Raw genomic sequence first — 15225 nt, 5'->3', positions numbered from 1 at the left:
ATATAGTCAACGGTGGAATAACCAAATAACCAAGTACTTTTTGTATTCTGCATCCTCTGACAAACTCATCACTGTGTTCCAGTTCTCCCAATAGCAAAAATCAGTGTAAGTGATCAGGAGCAACAAAATGGAAATCCAAAACAAGGAAAGGAAACGGCAAAAGCACAATGTTGTTTCCACAATACTGGAGAAACCAAACGCAGTTTGGGTAATCATCTTGCAGAACATCTCCACTCTGCCCACTAGAAGTCCTGAGCTTCCAGTATTTAGTTAACTAATTTTTCTATTCCACTCCCACTTTGATTGTTCTCTCTGGTCTCTTGCATTGCTCCAGAATGCCTAATCTTTCATCTGAGTACAATATAATCCTTGAGACTTAATAATGTATTTATTATTTACAGATAGCCCTCTTTTATCTTCTCTCTCTCCAAAGATGTAGCTCTACCTTTCTGTTTCCATATATTTCTTTTTTTTTTGGTGTTTACCTGATTGATTAGTAGGATTAGATGTTACAATCCCTAAGGTTTGCACTACAATTGACTGGTGTTGTTCTTGGGGGTGACCTCTAGGTAATGTTGCTACCATTCAGACACATCTTCAGTTGTGTACCTCAACGTCACTGGGTGTTTCGGGCTTTTATCACAAGACACCCTCAGTTGAGGCAGGCCCACCGCAGGGTGATCAGACCTGGGTGTGTGTCTTATGGTTAGCCTCTAGATGATCACGTGGCAGCCCAGACAGCATCTTTTCTTTTCAGCCACAGCCAGTGATTGCTCCATTCGGCGGCATTTGCAAGTTCTTTGATTGCCCTTCTTTGGGCCTGCCCTCTGACTCCTACTTCCCTCAGGAACCTTGCAGTGGAACTGGCTACAAAGCCCCTGCACCCCACCTCAACTGGACGTACCCTTACACTCCAACATCGCTCCTCTGCCTCTACTGCAAGGTTGGAATATCTCAGCCTTTTCCTTTCATATGCCTCGTCCACAGCCTCCTCCCAGGGGACCGTCAGCTCAATGATGAAAACACGCCGACAGGAGTTGGACCAGAGGACGAGGTCTGGTCGCAGGTTGGTAGCTGCGATTTCAACTGGGAAGGAAAGGCCTAGGTCAACCCGCATTTCCCAGTCTCTGGCTGCGCTCAGTGGGCATGAGTTGAGAGGCGAGGTGGTAGTCTTCCGTTTCTCTCCTTCCCGGATGAAGGATGGAATTTGCGGCGACCGTTTTGCTGAACACTTGACCTCACTCCACCAAGGCCAACTGGATTTCCCAGTTGCTAACCATTTTAGCTCCTCTTCCCGTTCCCATATTGACCTTTCTCTCCTGGGCCTCCTTCATTTCCAGAGTGAATGCAAACTGGAGGAACTGCACCCCATATTCCACGTGGGTAGCTTACAACCCAATGGTATGGACATTGAATTCTCCAATTTTAAGTAAACAAAAAAAACCTGCCCCCTCTTCTCTTCCCCCCTTTCCATCCCCCCCCCCCCCCCCTTGTCCTTTGTCTCTCAACCTCCTGCCTCTCAACCCCCCACCCCCAACTCACCTGCATCCACCTATTTACCTGCTGGGCTTTCACCTTGAAACCCCTCCTCTCTTCCTTCTTTCTTCCTCCCCATCCCCCACAATCAGTCTGAAGAAGGGTCCTGACCGAAATTGTCACCTATCCATGTTGTCCAGTGATGTTGTCTGATCTGCTGAGTTACTCCAGCACTTTGTCTTTTTTTTAACACAATAAATGTTTCTGTGAACTGTCATCCTGTCTATCAGTAAACAGTACTGCTATGAATTTCATGCAATCTGTCACAGATTTTTTCTGGCAATCTACCTGTTTATGACATAAATGCTGCTGTAGGGTGCAAAATCCACTCAATGGATATTAATGTCTTATTCCTTATGCAAAAGATTAACAAATTACTGGTACAAATGGTCGTGGAACTTAGATCAATTAAAAATACTGCATTTTGATATTTAGTCAACTATTTTCCCTTAATCACATGCATACCTTTTAAGTAATTAAGAAGACGACATTTATATTGTTCAAAAGCTCTTATAAATCCAGCAAGGTGAAAGATAAACAATCTTAGAAATGTGAAAAATCCAACCTATTGAAAGAACAAAACAAATATAATTTCTAAATATTATACACCATATCATATACTTTTAATGTCAAAAATATTTTAGGCATAAAGATTTAAATTTGCAAGATAAATTCAAAATTGACTATAGCTCCATTTTGTAAATGTTTTATTGAAACATGAAAATTAAAACCAATAACCGTAGATGCTGGAAATCTGAAATAAAATCTGAAATAATATCGCTCGTGGACTGACTGGAGATAATCTGTAATGTGTTTTTTCAATTTGCATTTGGTTTTCCCAATGTAGTGCAAACCACATCACGATTATCACATTTACAAAATTGGAAGTATTACAGGTAAATTACTGGTTCAAAACTAAAACAAAATGCTGATGTTGAAAATCTGAAACAATACAGAAAAAATGCCAGAAACAGTCAGCAGGTTCAAGCATCCCCTGCGGAAATACAGGTAGTGACTGATGAAATCCTGATGAAGGACCTCAGACCCCAAAAGTCAACTCTCTTTCCCTTTCTACCTGACCTGCTGAGTGTTTCCAGTATTTTCCATTTTTAATTTACCTGGAAGAACGAGTTGGACCCTTGATGGCACCAAAAGTGTCAACATTTTTCAATTATAATTTATAGCTCATAAACATCAATTTATTTAGTGTCATCAAAGTGTCTTACCATCTTGTTATGCTTTTGTTTAAAGACTAGGTGATATTTAACTTAACAAACTACCTTTGCTATCTTGACTTCGCAGGTGTAGAGATATGATTGCTTCACTGCATCCGTGCAAATCCAGTACAAGACTGATTCCGCAAGGAAGAATAAAACTGGAATTTGGTCTGGATGCAATGGTGCACGGTCCAAAGAAATCAAGAGAATATCCAAAGCCTCTTGAGAAATATAGAAGTAATTCTATTAGTACCAAATCAGATAGAGCTCAATCAGCATAGATCAATCTAACTTTGTTAATTACTTTTTCATTAAACATATTAACTTTAGCAAAATAGATGCTTTATTAAATATTAGATTTGACCAAAATCAAAGAAATTAAATTCAAAATAAATGGTGTGGTCGAAATGGAAACTAAAACATTGGCCATCTATTTTATGATTGGAACCCCATGAATGAAATTTACAAGAGTCTGAAAATTCAGGGCAGTTGTATGCTTCTAGATTTTTTGCACCTATTTTGGCCAATAGTCAGTCAAGGCTTTACAATGGTCGGAAAGACCTTAAGTGTCAATCGACTATTCCTTCATGAGAGTGGATTACACAAGAGGCATAGGAACATAGAAAATAGGTGCAGGAGTGGGCAATTAGGCCCTTTGAGCCAGCACTGCCATTCAACATGATCATGGCTGATCATGCAAAATCAATATCCCTTTCCTGCTATCTCCCCATATCCCTGAATTCTGTTAGCCTTAAGAGCTTTATCTATTTCCCTTTTGACTACATCCGGTGAATTGGCCTCCATTGCCTTCTGTGGCAGAGAATTCCACAGATTCATAACTCTCTGGGTGAAAATGTTTGACCTCATTTCAGTCCTAAATAGCCTACCTCTTATTCTTAAACTGTGACCCCTGGTTCTGGACTCCTCCAACATCGGGAACATATTTCCTGCATCTAACCTGTCCAATCCATTAAGAAATTTATATATTTCTGTAAGATCCCCTCTCATCCTTCTGAATACCAGCGAATATAAGCCCAATTAATCCATTCTTTTATCAAATATCAGACCCGTCATCCTGGGAAATAACCTGGTGAACCTACGCTGCACTCCCTCAATAGCAAGAATGTCTTTCCTCAAATTAGGAGACCAAAACTGCACACAATGCTCCAGGTGTGGTCTCACCAGGGCCTTGTACAACTGCAGAAGGACCTCCTTGCTCTTATACTCAAATCCTCTTGCTGTGAAGGCCAACATGCCATTTGCTTTCTTCACTGCCTGCTGTACCTGCATGCTTATTTTCAGTGACTGATGTACAAGGACACCCAGGTCTCATTGCACCTCAGTTAGGCCACGTACCATCAATGCCTTAATGAACTGGCACAGCTAATCACTACACTACATCTTGAGGCCTCAGGACTTTAAACCTCAAGTCATTATTTATAGCAAATTATATTATAAATATTTTGAAAGAAAATAAGGAAATATTATTCTTGTGGCTTAAATTAGTAGAAAAATCACTCTTTTTAAACATATTACTGTATGGCACTATGATTTTATTTTTCTGTATTATTAAATGTTTGAAGCCATTCTGTTATTCATTCCCCACAGTGATGATTACCATCTTTCCCTGCCCTAGGTAGATTTACGTGATCTCTCAAAGCTATTTCTATTTGTATGACAAATAGACTGATGCAGATGGAAGAAGTTTTGAAAGATGTACTCCATTTAACACCATGGTCCAAACCACTAATTTGTTAAAGCACATTTGGTATTCCATTCCAAACACTCACAGGCATGCAGTTTACACTTCAAAATGAACATTTGCTGCACACTAGGTACATAGAGCAATACATAGATCATTTGTCAGGAATCTGGATGTCAGAAACCTGGTGAAAATCACTGCCCTTATCACTGCTGGGTGCTGCTCTATGGGGAACTGTCACTTCCATCACAGTGAGGAGGTGACTGGAGGAGACTCACTGTGATGGATGTTTCTTTTTTTTGTTTTGTGTTGGTTTGTGATTGTGTGTGTTATTGCTTATTTTTATTGCTCTTGTTGTTGGACTGTGGGTAACGGAATTTCGTCCAAAAGACTTGTTTTTTTGGATGACAATAAAGGCTATTCTGATTCTGAACTGGGCACTTTAGTGGTACTCTTGAAGCACTAAATCATTCATAGCTCAGTGAAGCGAGACTGCACTTGAAAGCTGGTGTTGGAAGAGCTTGGAGCGTTTGGTGTGGCTGTTTAGTGTTGTAATCTGGGACTGAAGGCTGCACCCTGCTGGCACAATGAGTGCGATGCATTCCTGGGAACTGGCACGGGCAGAATGATAGAGAAATCTATGGGCAGAGGAGAATTTGCAGACAAATAGACAGAGGCGGAGAAGCAGTGGCTTCTATCACATCCAAGGGAGATCATAGGGTCCAGGATGTTTTGTCGCCACGCATTGGCCCTCAAGTTAGGAAAAGGGGACGTACAACGCAATCTGGGTGTCCTAGTGCATCAGTCACTGAAAGGAATCATGCAGGTACAACAGGCAGTGAAGAAAGCCAATGGAATGTTGGCCTTCATAACAAGAGGAGTTGAGTATAGGAGCAAAGAGGTCCTTCTGCAGTTGTACAGGGCCCTAGTGAGACCGCACCTGGAGTACTGTGTGCAGTTTTGGTCTCCAAATTTGAGGAAGGATATTCTTGCTATTGAGGGCGTAGGTTTACTAGGTTAATTCCCAGAATGGCGGGACTGTCATATGTTGAAAGACTGGAGCGACTAGGCTTGTATACACTGGAATTTAGAAGGATGAGAGGGGATCTTATCGAAACGTATAAGATTATTAAGGGGTTGGACACGTTAGAGGCAGGAAACATGTTCCCAATGTTGGGGGAGTCCAGAACAAGGGGCCATAGTTTAAGAATAAGGAGTAGGCCATTTAGAACGGAGATGAGGAAAAACTTTTTCAGTCAGAGAGTTGTGAATCTGTGGAATTCTCTGCCTCAGAAGGCAGTGGAGGCCAATTCTCTGAATGTATTCAAGAGAGAGCTAGATAGAGCTCTTAAGGATAGTGGAGTCAGGGAGTATGGGGAGAAGGCAGGAACGGGGTACTGATTGAGAATGATCAGCCATAATCACATTGAATGGCGGGGCTGGCTCAAAGGGCCAAATGGCCTACTCCTGCACCTATTGTGTATTGTCTATTGTCTAAACAGCATAGCAGCCAGCCCACAGTCCCAAGCCCTACATCTCAGTGTAGTGGAAATAAAGCTCCAATCAAATTGCCAGTCCAATGCACCATCACTGAGCTGTAGATGATTCATTGCTGTGGGAGTACCAGCAATTAATTCATACCAGGTTCCTGGCACAGTAGCAATGGAGAGAGGGCAGACGTTTGTGGCAGGTGTCAGCACAGTGTGCTATATTAATTCAACAACCTCTTTTATTGCACATTTCATTAGCGTTCCCTTGCCTGGAAATGTATGCTAAGCACTAAGGTTGAGAGCTTCAGTTTAATGGTTGAGAGATTCAAGTTCCTGGACGTTATATTACCAATGATCTGTCGTGACCAACCACTTTGATGCGACAGCCAAAAATGCACACCAATGTCTCTACTTCCTGAGGAAACTAAGGAAATTTGGCATGATTTCAGTGAATCTTACAAACTTCTACACTTACACCATAGAAAGCATACTGTTGGACAGCTTGGTTTGAGAACAGCTCTGCCCAAGACCTCAAGAAATTCCAGAGAAATGTAGATTTATCCCAGTCCTTCATACAGACCAGACTTCCCACCAATGACTCCACCCACATTTCACGCTACCTCGGAAAAATAGCCAACATAATCAAAGACTTGTTCCACCCCGATCATTCCTTCTTCTACCTGCTCCCATCCGGCAGAATGTGCAGAGGCTTGAAAACACGCACCACCTGACTCAGTAACACCTTCTTCCCCTCTGTTATCAGACTTCTGAATGGTCCTTCCATAAGCTTGGGTGCTGTTGGATTCACGTCTACCACAGTGAGGGCATTAGGCTTTGTCTATGGAACTGCAGGGACTACAATTTTGAGATCTACTGTATATTCTGCACTCTGTACTGTATCTTCCCCTTTGCTCACTGCACTTTGCTCTATCCATTTCTTTGCATCTCAACAAATTAAAATTAAGATTAATCCGCAGAATGACTGTCATGCATTGCACCTGTAGTATTCAACAATTTGTTTTATGGATTAGTTAAGAGTAATTATCACTCTTCTTCCTTGAAGTTGACATAAAACTTACCTTCTTGAATTTTCCCTTTACATTGAACCAGCAAAGCTAGCTCTGTCCAAGCTACTGGTAGATTTACGTGATCCCCTGAACCAAGTGTACTCAGACCAACTTTGCGCTAAGGAGTGAAGAACATCAATTAACATAATTAACATCATTATTTTGTTTGTAGAATTCAGCATTTACCAATACTATACCTTGTCACTAAAAGTACTGCATTACAGTAAAATAAGGCAAAGCTTAGATTGTGATAGATTAATTAATGGGTGGACCTATTCAGATGAAGGGTCCCGACGTGAAACATCACCTTTCTGTTTTTTCCAGAGATACTGTCTGAGCTGCTGAGTTACTCCAACATTTTGTGTCGATCTCCGCAAAAGCTGCCTAACTTGTTGAGTTCCTCCTTTTGTGCTGTGGTTTGTAATCATATGACCCTACATTAGTACTCCAAATTGTCCTAAATTTTCCCTTCTTTACAGACTTTGGTTAAAGTGCACTCACTTAATACTATTAAGAAAGTGTTAAGAGTGTTTAATTGTCAAATGCACTGGGAACAGAACAATGAAATTCTTACTTGTTGCAGAGAAGATTTGTAAGGATGTTGCCAGGACTTATAATAATAATAATAATAATAAGCATTTATTTTATATAGCGCCTTATCAGGTGCTCAAAGCGCTTTACATAAACAATCAAACATAAAAACAAACAGACAAACTATCCTAACGGAGAAGCGGCGAATAAACAACGCCAGCGTCCTCTCACGTCAGGGTCCGGCAGTAGACAACAAAAAGCACAGGACACACAGATACAATTTTTTTACACAATTTTTACACAAACAGCCATCACAGTGATTGCTCTAGGCACACCCTCACTGTGATGGAAGGCAAAGTCTTATCTCCTCCTGATTTCTTCTCCCGTGGTGCCACGAGGTGATCGAGGCTCCCAACTTTTTGAAGCCCCCACCGGGCGATGGAAAGTCCCAGGGCCGAGCCGAGCAGGCCGATGAAGGTCCTGAGCCCCCACCGGGCGATGGAAAGTCCCAGGGCCGAGCCAAGCAGGCCGATGAAAGTCCTGAGCCCCCACCGGGCGATGGAAAGTCCCAGGGCCGAGCCAAGCAGGCCGATGAAAGTCCTGAGCCCCCACCGGGCGATGGAAAGTGCTGCGGCCGAGCCACGCAGGGCGATGAAGGGCCTGCGAGCGGGTCGATCATACCTCGCACTTCGGGGCGGTTGAAGCTGCTACGGCTGGAGCTCCCAAAAACCGGTCGCCAGCCAGGGACCTGCGAACTCCCGATGTTGCGGTCTGCAGGGTCCACGGCCGAAGCCTCCGAGATGGTAAGTCCAGGCCCTGCGACCGGAGTCTTCAAGGTCGATCCCAGCTGGAGGCCGCCGACTCCACGATGTTAGGCCGTAGCGCGAACGTAGATACGACACGGTAAAGGTCGCATCTCCGTTGAGGAGATTTGAAAAAAGGTTTCCCCCAACCCCCCCACCATCCCCCCACATACACAGAGTTAAAAATAAAACAAAACGTACATTAAACGATGACAGACAAAAAAACAAAAAAAAAGACAGAGAGACTGCCGGTGAGCCGCAGCTGCAGAACACAGCCACGCCCCTTTCAGGGGCTGAGCAATCAGGAGAGGTTGGGCAGGCTAGGATTTTGTTCCTTGGGGCGCAGGAGGATGAGGGGTGATGTTACCGAGGTGTATAAGATCACAAGGAGAATAGATAGGGTGAATGCACAGTTTTTTACCCTAGGTAGGGGAATCAAGAGCCAGAGGGCATAGGTTTAAGGTGAGAGGCCAAAATCTAACATAAACCTTAGAGGCAAACTTTTCATGCAGAGGGTGGTGTGTATATGGACTAAGCTGCCAGAGAAGGTAGTTGAGGCAGGTACTGTGACAACATTTAACAAACTCTTGGACAGGTACATGAATGGAAAAGGGTTGGAGAGATATGGACCAAATGCAAGCAAATGGGACTAGCTAAGATGGGACATTTTGGTCAGCATGGATGATTTGAGCTGAATGGCCTGTTTCCGTGCTGTATGATTCCCTGACATTACATACTATTCACTGCATCTGCAATTTTATAATTTTCAAATATGTTTTCAAATATGAAATGTAATTTAAAATGTAACAAATTGGAGAAACTGAGCAACTCATAAAATTAGGGGCTACCCCTCCCATCTATCTAGGATAGTATTTTATATAATTAATGTGCCAAAAATTGCTATTGAAGTATTTCATCTAACGATGGAATTTGTATTCTTTCATGCCGTTATTCACCTTATTTCTGGTGAGCATTTTTTTAGCCATATCAATCATTCGTTCCTTCTTATTTTGTTCTTTTGCACACTTAAACTCCTGCACAAATTTTTCTGTGACTTCAAAGAGGGGTCTGAAAAACAATATGAACAATAGTAATTGTAAACAATAATATTAAAAGCAATTGTTAATAATTAAAAGCAGTTGTTTTTGAGATAGTTATTTTTTAGTTAAAGATAGCAAGACCCAATCACCAGGCTGAAACATTAACTCTGTTTCTGTCTCACATGTGCACATTGACCTCTTGAACATCTCCAACATTTTCTTTTTTTACTTCAGATTTCCAGCATCTGCAAGTATTGCAAATTATGTTATATTTTCCTTAATGTGTCTGAACATTGGAGAAAGGAATTATTCAGCCCCCGCTGAACCTGTACCACCATTCAATAACATAATGGCTGATTCAATACCGCAATACCATCAACTCTTTCCATACCCCTTGATACTCTGGATGGGTACACCAGTACCACCTATAGTTCGAATGACTGTCAATCTTTGCCTTGATTTCTACTTCTGCCGTGAACTCATCTTTCTTGCTTCAAGTGTTGTTTACATTCAGATAAAGAGCAGCTAATTTTGTCTTATCATTTTTCCTTAGTCTGATTACTTGTTGCTCTACTTCTCAATGGTCAATGGTGTTTATTTGCCACATGTGCAAATGCACAGTGAAATTCTTTGTTTACATACAGTAAAGTATTGCTGTACATAAGCACAAACCTCAATTCACAAAGTGTACAGAAATAGTTTACTGAGACTGCATGCAAGAGTCACCAGGTTTTGGCGCCATTTCTAAAGTCCAGTCCTGGTCTGCACTCTAGGTTTTATGGAGCAGAGCTCGATCCAGGTGTGCTCCATACTGCTGCAGGGCCACCAACCCTCGCCGTTGTATGGATTGTCCAGTGAACCGACATTCCCTCCTTGCCCGTCTATCTTTGTGTCCCGGGGGTGCCTCTTGCAGCCGACCTTGCAGGTGCAGAAGGCCAGACCCCAGTTTAGGCTCCTATCGGTCTTGCATCTCATGTCCATAATAGCCAGCTCCATTCTCTCCAGTTCTCTGATCTTCAGGAGGCGAGCAGGGACCGGATTAATGATTCTGCCTACAGGCTGTGGTCGACTGTGCGGGGTCCTCTGTGTCCAGCCACAAGGCCCGCTGTGTCTCCTGCCCGGTGGGCCGCACCGTGTCACCGAATACTCAACTAAATTTTGACAGATGCTGTCTAGAAAGTGTCATGATTGGTTGCATCAGGGCCTGGTGAGGAAATTCCAATGCACAGAAACACAAGAGACTGTTGAGAGGGGTGGACACAGCTTTACAACCAGCCAAGAACTATTGGAATCATGAGTAAAACACAAATTGCTGTACACAATGCACTCCAATAATAATAACCCTTACAGTAATCCTGCACCATTGCCTTCCTCAATAACCCTTCATCTAAAATGCTATCATCTATTTTTAGCTTATTATATCTCTCTTCTATCCTCCTGTTCCAATTTCACAAATAAGCCAGTTTAAATTCTCCACAATAGAACAAAATACCAGTTCCATCTGTCTATAGAAATTCATTACTGCATAAAATCTAGTAAGTACTATTGCAAGAAGGGATCCTTCGGTATATAAAATGTAAGTGTGCACACTACATTATAAATTCAAGAAACAACGTAGAATGCTTTGCGTTGTAATCCGTTAAAAGAGTACAATCATAAAGATGCATTACAAAAAACATAGCAATAATACATAAATAACATGTCTCGGTACTGAATGATAATATATTTGACAATCATATGTGACATGACAACATAGGCATTAAAGTGCAACGTAACTTTTTTGCAGCATGTTTTGAATAGCAACCTTTCAAGGTTTCTTCTGACTTTTTTGCAAGTCTAGCTTCAAGTATTATGTGATCATGTTGGGAAACTATCCCAAATCTGTGCACAATGGGTATCTTCAATATCGGCATCTTTACAGTTGTAAATGGCTAATCTATATGCAAAGTAAATGCACAGCAAAATTTTATTAAAGTGATACAAATACAGCAGGGGATATTCCAAACATAGTTGCAAGGCAATGATTCATTTCAGGATGTTAAAATTATGTTGTAAGTTTGTCGTATATAGTAAAATGTTAACCAAATTATTAACTTTCACCATATTTCATGAAGTCATAGCATTACATTGCACAGAAACCAGCTGTTCCACCCAACTCCTCGTTGCCCACCAAGTTGCCTACTTAGGCTGGTCCCATTTGCCTGCATTTTAGTTACTTTTATTGTCATGTGTACTGACGTACAGTGAAAAGCTTTTGTTGTGTGCTAATCAGTCAGCGGAATGACAATACATGATTACAATCGACCATCCAGTGTACAGACACATGATAAAGGGAATAATGTTTAGTGCAAGTTAAAGTTGAGTAAAGTCCAATTAAAGATAGAGTTGGATAGTAGCTCAGGACTGCTCTCCAGTTGATAGAATGGATCAGTTGCCTGATAGCAGCTAGGGTGAAACTATCCCTGAATATGGAGGTGTATGTTTTCACTCTTCTATACCTCTTGCCTGATGTGAGAGGTGAGAAGAGGGAGTGACTGGGGTGAGATTCATCCTTGATTATGCTGGGTAACCTTGCCGAGGTAGTGTGAGATGTAAATGGAGTCAATGGAAGGGAGGTTGGTTTGCGTGATGGTCTGGGCTGTGTCTACAATTTTTTGCAATTTCTTGAGCTGTTCCCAAACCATGCGATGATGCATCATGCTAAAACGCTTTCTACGCGGCTCTGCTCGGCGGCCCCAGCCTCGAGGCGTTGAGCGCCGGTCAAGTGGAAATAGAGCCCGGCTGACAGATATGGCGAACGGGGAGAAGGGCTGGAGGGCCAGCAGGAGCGGCGAGGGGCCGAGGAGCCGCGGGAAATGAGGCGCAGAGCAGGGGTGCCGAGCCTGGATGAGCGAGGAGCGCAGAAACGGGGAGAGGTGTCAGGACACACGGAGCGCTGGGAGGGAGCCGGAGACGCGCTGATGGAAGAAGACGGGGGAAGCCGAGTTGCAGCACGGAACGTGTTAAAATCTCTTGGCGGGCCGGATAAAATCTCTTGGCGGGCCATAGTTTGGAGACCCCTGAGCTGTATGATCATGTATTGTTCATATATGTGATTCGCTTTCCCCCCAGTTAAATTATTTAAATCTCTGGGGAAGTGGAAGTACCTTTTAATTTTATCTGTTTGTGCCTAAATTCTATTAGCTGAGGGATAAAAGTGTTCTTCTAGTGTGATATGCTCATTGGCACTCTGCTTCTTATACTGAACAATATTTTCGGCTCCAACCACACTCCTTGTGTCATTAATCCACTCTTACACACGACAATTTCTTCTGATTTTTTATATTTCCCGCTTCTTTTGAAAGCAGCAATTGCTGTAGCTGGCTGTTGGCCTCTATTTTGACAAGTCCCAATCGCCGCTTCCTTCCGATCCTATTGTTTGCAACCTTGGCTAATACTAGATCCAACGCAGCCTGCTTGTTTGTTGCACTAAAAACACTCTAATTATGGATACTTTGTTCTGGTTGTGGTTGATTACTGCGCAAACACCTCGCGCAGGTCGGAGTGAGTAGAGTAGTGACAAGCATTAGCATTTCCAATCCCCCATTGTGTTCTTGTCGCTGTCATTTCAATGATATGGTACTGTGTTAATATCACACTAAGTTACCCTCAACTCTTGGGGCCGAATGAAATCACGTTTAACTCCCCCTCGGAAATATTTTAGGTAAGCAGGAGAACGACAATGAAGAAGGGCTTAAGAAAAGTTTTAAAAAAAGTGAATTTTTTACTTGCTACTTGCAAAGCAATTTCTATGGTTCAATGGCCCGCGCAAAAGACGGACATTTGGTATGTTATAGCGACTAGGAGAGGGTAGCTGCAGTAAAATAGAAATGTATCTAATACCGACCATCATACAGGGGGGAATCTCCGCACCTGATCCTGACCAGACTGAGTCGCGATCTCGAAGTTGTTCCTCGATGCGCCGAGTCTGTTGTCCCGGCGGTTTCCATGGAGACCCCACCCCCGGAGCGCGCGCCACGGGTCACCGAGAGGCGAAGATGGTCTCTCTGAAAACAAACTTTACTTTCTTACTGGATTTAAAACAGTGTTTCCTTTCCGCCTCTCCTCTCAACCCTCCAGATAACAATAAAATCATATATCAAAAGCAAGCCAATGGCTTATTGACAATTCTGATCATGTATGATTCCGTTTTATTTATTCGTGCACGGTTAGGCTATGCTTTTAAATGCCTAGAATTAAGTCGCTTGTTTGGCTGAGAATTGTGAAGTGTTAACTAAATCGGTATGGGCTAGGGTAGCCAACGGTCCTATATTGAACAGGATGCTCCGTTTTTAAAAGTAAACCTGGTTGTCGTATGATTTTCCATGAAACAATAATTGCAGCCTATCGGATTTGTATGGCCTCTATGTAAGGATAATCCTCTTCGTTTCTTGATCCTATTCGGTACTTAATGTTTGAAAATTCTATCAAGTCAATTCCATACAATAAATTTTGGAACAAATCCATGTTTATTTCTCTCATCGATCCACATGCGTCCAAATGACAATTATGCTCTGAATATTATGTGGGGCAGTCAGCTGTGGGAAATTACATTAAAATGTTTGACAGTGCACAGGCAATTGCCAGCATTTAAATAAATAATACATGATTTTAAAAAGTATTCCTTTAATGCACAAAACCCTAATGGGAAAAGTGATGAAGAATGGGTTTGTTTAATTCGAATCAAAATAAAAGGTTTATGTTCCCAGAAATATCAGTAAGCCCAAGGAGGAGGACTAAGAGACAGGGGATGCTGTAATCTGGAACAAAAAAACAAACTGCTTGATCAACTCAGCAGATCAGATGACATTTGATGATGATTGATGTTTTAGGTTGAGACCCTGCATCAGCACTGAGTGTGTAGATGGGAGATATAAAGAAGTGAGAGGGAGGGATGAGGCAAGTGAATCTGAAAGTAAACTGGCAAAAAACATTACAACACACTCACCACATTCAAAACATCGCTGAAGTCTCACCTGTTCAGTACTGCCTTCAACCACTGAAGGTCACCTCACCTTCTGTCTCCTTTCTCTGTTCATTTATTTATTTACTTATTTATCTATTTATTCATTTCCCCTATGCTCTCAAAATCTCTGTAAAGCGTCTTTGAGTATATGAAAAGCACTATATAAATAAAATGTATTATTATTATTATTATTATTAAAAGTGAGGGCAATTGTGCATCCCACACAGAGAGGTGGGAGAATAGGAAATAACAGAAATTCAACTTTTATTTTATATGTATTCACAGAAGACACAACAAGAAACTGACAGGAATATGGGCAGCACGGCGGAGCAAGCAGTCGAGTTACAATGCTTGCAGTGCCGGAGACCCGGGGTCGATCCCGACAGCAGGTGCTGTCTGTATTTAGCCACACGGTCAATGGTGTACAGAGAATAGAGCAAGGGACTGAGCTCACGAATCTGAGGGTCACCAGTATTGAGAGTCGACATGGAGGAAATGTTGTGGCCAATTCTAAGTGACTAAGGTTTACCGGTCAAGAAGTCCAGAAGTCAGATAATGGTCCCAAGACCAAGGTCCAGAGTTTAGGGATATCCTTATTCATAATTATGTTGTTGAAGGCTGAGCTGTAGTCAATGAATAGCATCCTGACATAGGTATTCTTATTTGACAAGCTGATCCAGGGCTGAATGGGGTGCAAGAGAGATGGCACCCGCCATAGACCTAATTTTCCTGCACAACAGTTATACCCTTTCATGACAATTAATCTTTGGTGTTGGCAATATTATTGTTTGTTTTGTGTGTGTGTGTGTGTGTGTGTGTGTATTCTTCTCTATA

General features: G+C 42.2%; 1 protein-coding gene across 1 annotated transcript in view; it reads right to left on the bottom strand.

The window, feature by feature from the left end:
- The window catches only part of tmem232 (transmembrane protein 232), a 39893-nt gene extending 26548 nt beyond the window's left edge, over positions 1 to 13345 (bottom strand). Inside the window, exons 1-6 of the mRNA XM_078397029.1 lie at positions 13273 to 13345; positions 11163 to 11322; positions 9303 to 9414; positions 7025 to 7130; positions 2817 to 2974; positions 2002 to 2101 (exon numbers count right to left, since the gene is read on the bottom strand). Coding sequence (XP_078253155.1) covers positions 2002 to 2101; positions 2817 to 2974; positions 7025 to 7130; positions 9303 to 9414; positions 11163 to 11299 — 613 coding nt within the window. The 5' untranslated portion in view covers positions 11300 to 11322; positions 13273 to 13345. The remainder of the gene's footprint in view (positions 1 to 2001; positions 2102 to 2816; positions 2975 to 7024; positions 7131 to 9302; positions 9415 to 11162; positions 11323 to 13272) is intronic.
- Positions 13346 to 15225: the final 1880 nt, after the last annotated feature.

Source organism: Rhinoraja longicauda, chromosome 3 (genome assembly GCF_053455715.1).
Source record: "Rhinoraja longicauda isolate Sanriku21f chromosome 3, sRhiLon1.1, whole genome shotgun sequence".
Lineage (NCBI taxonomy): Eukaryota > Metazoa > Chordata > Chondrichthyes > Rajiformes > Arhynchobatidae > Rhinoraja > Rhinoraja longicauda.
Note: the sequence above shows the minus strand (reverse complement) of the source record. Positions and strands in the feature narration are given on the sequence as shown.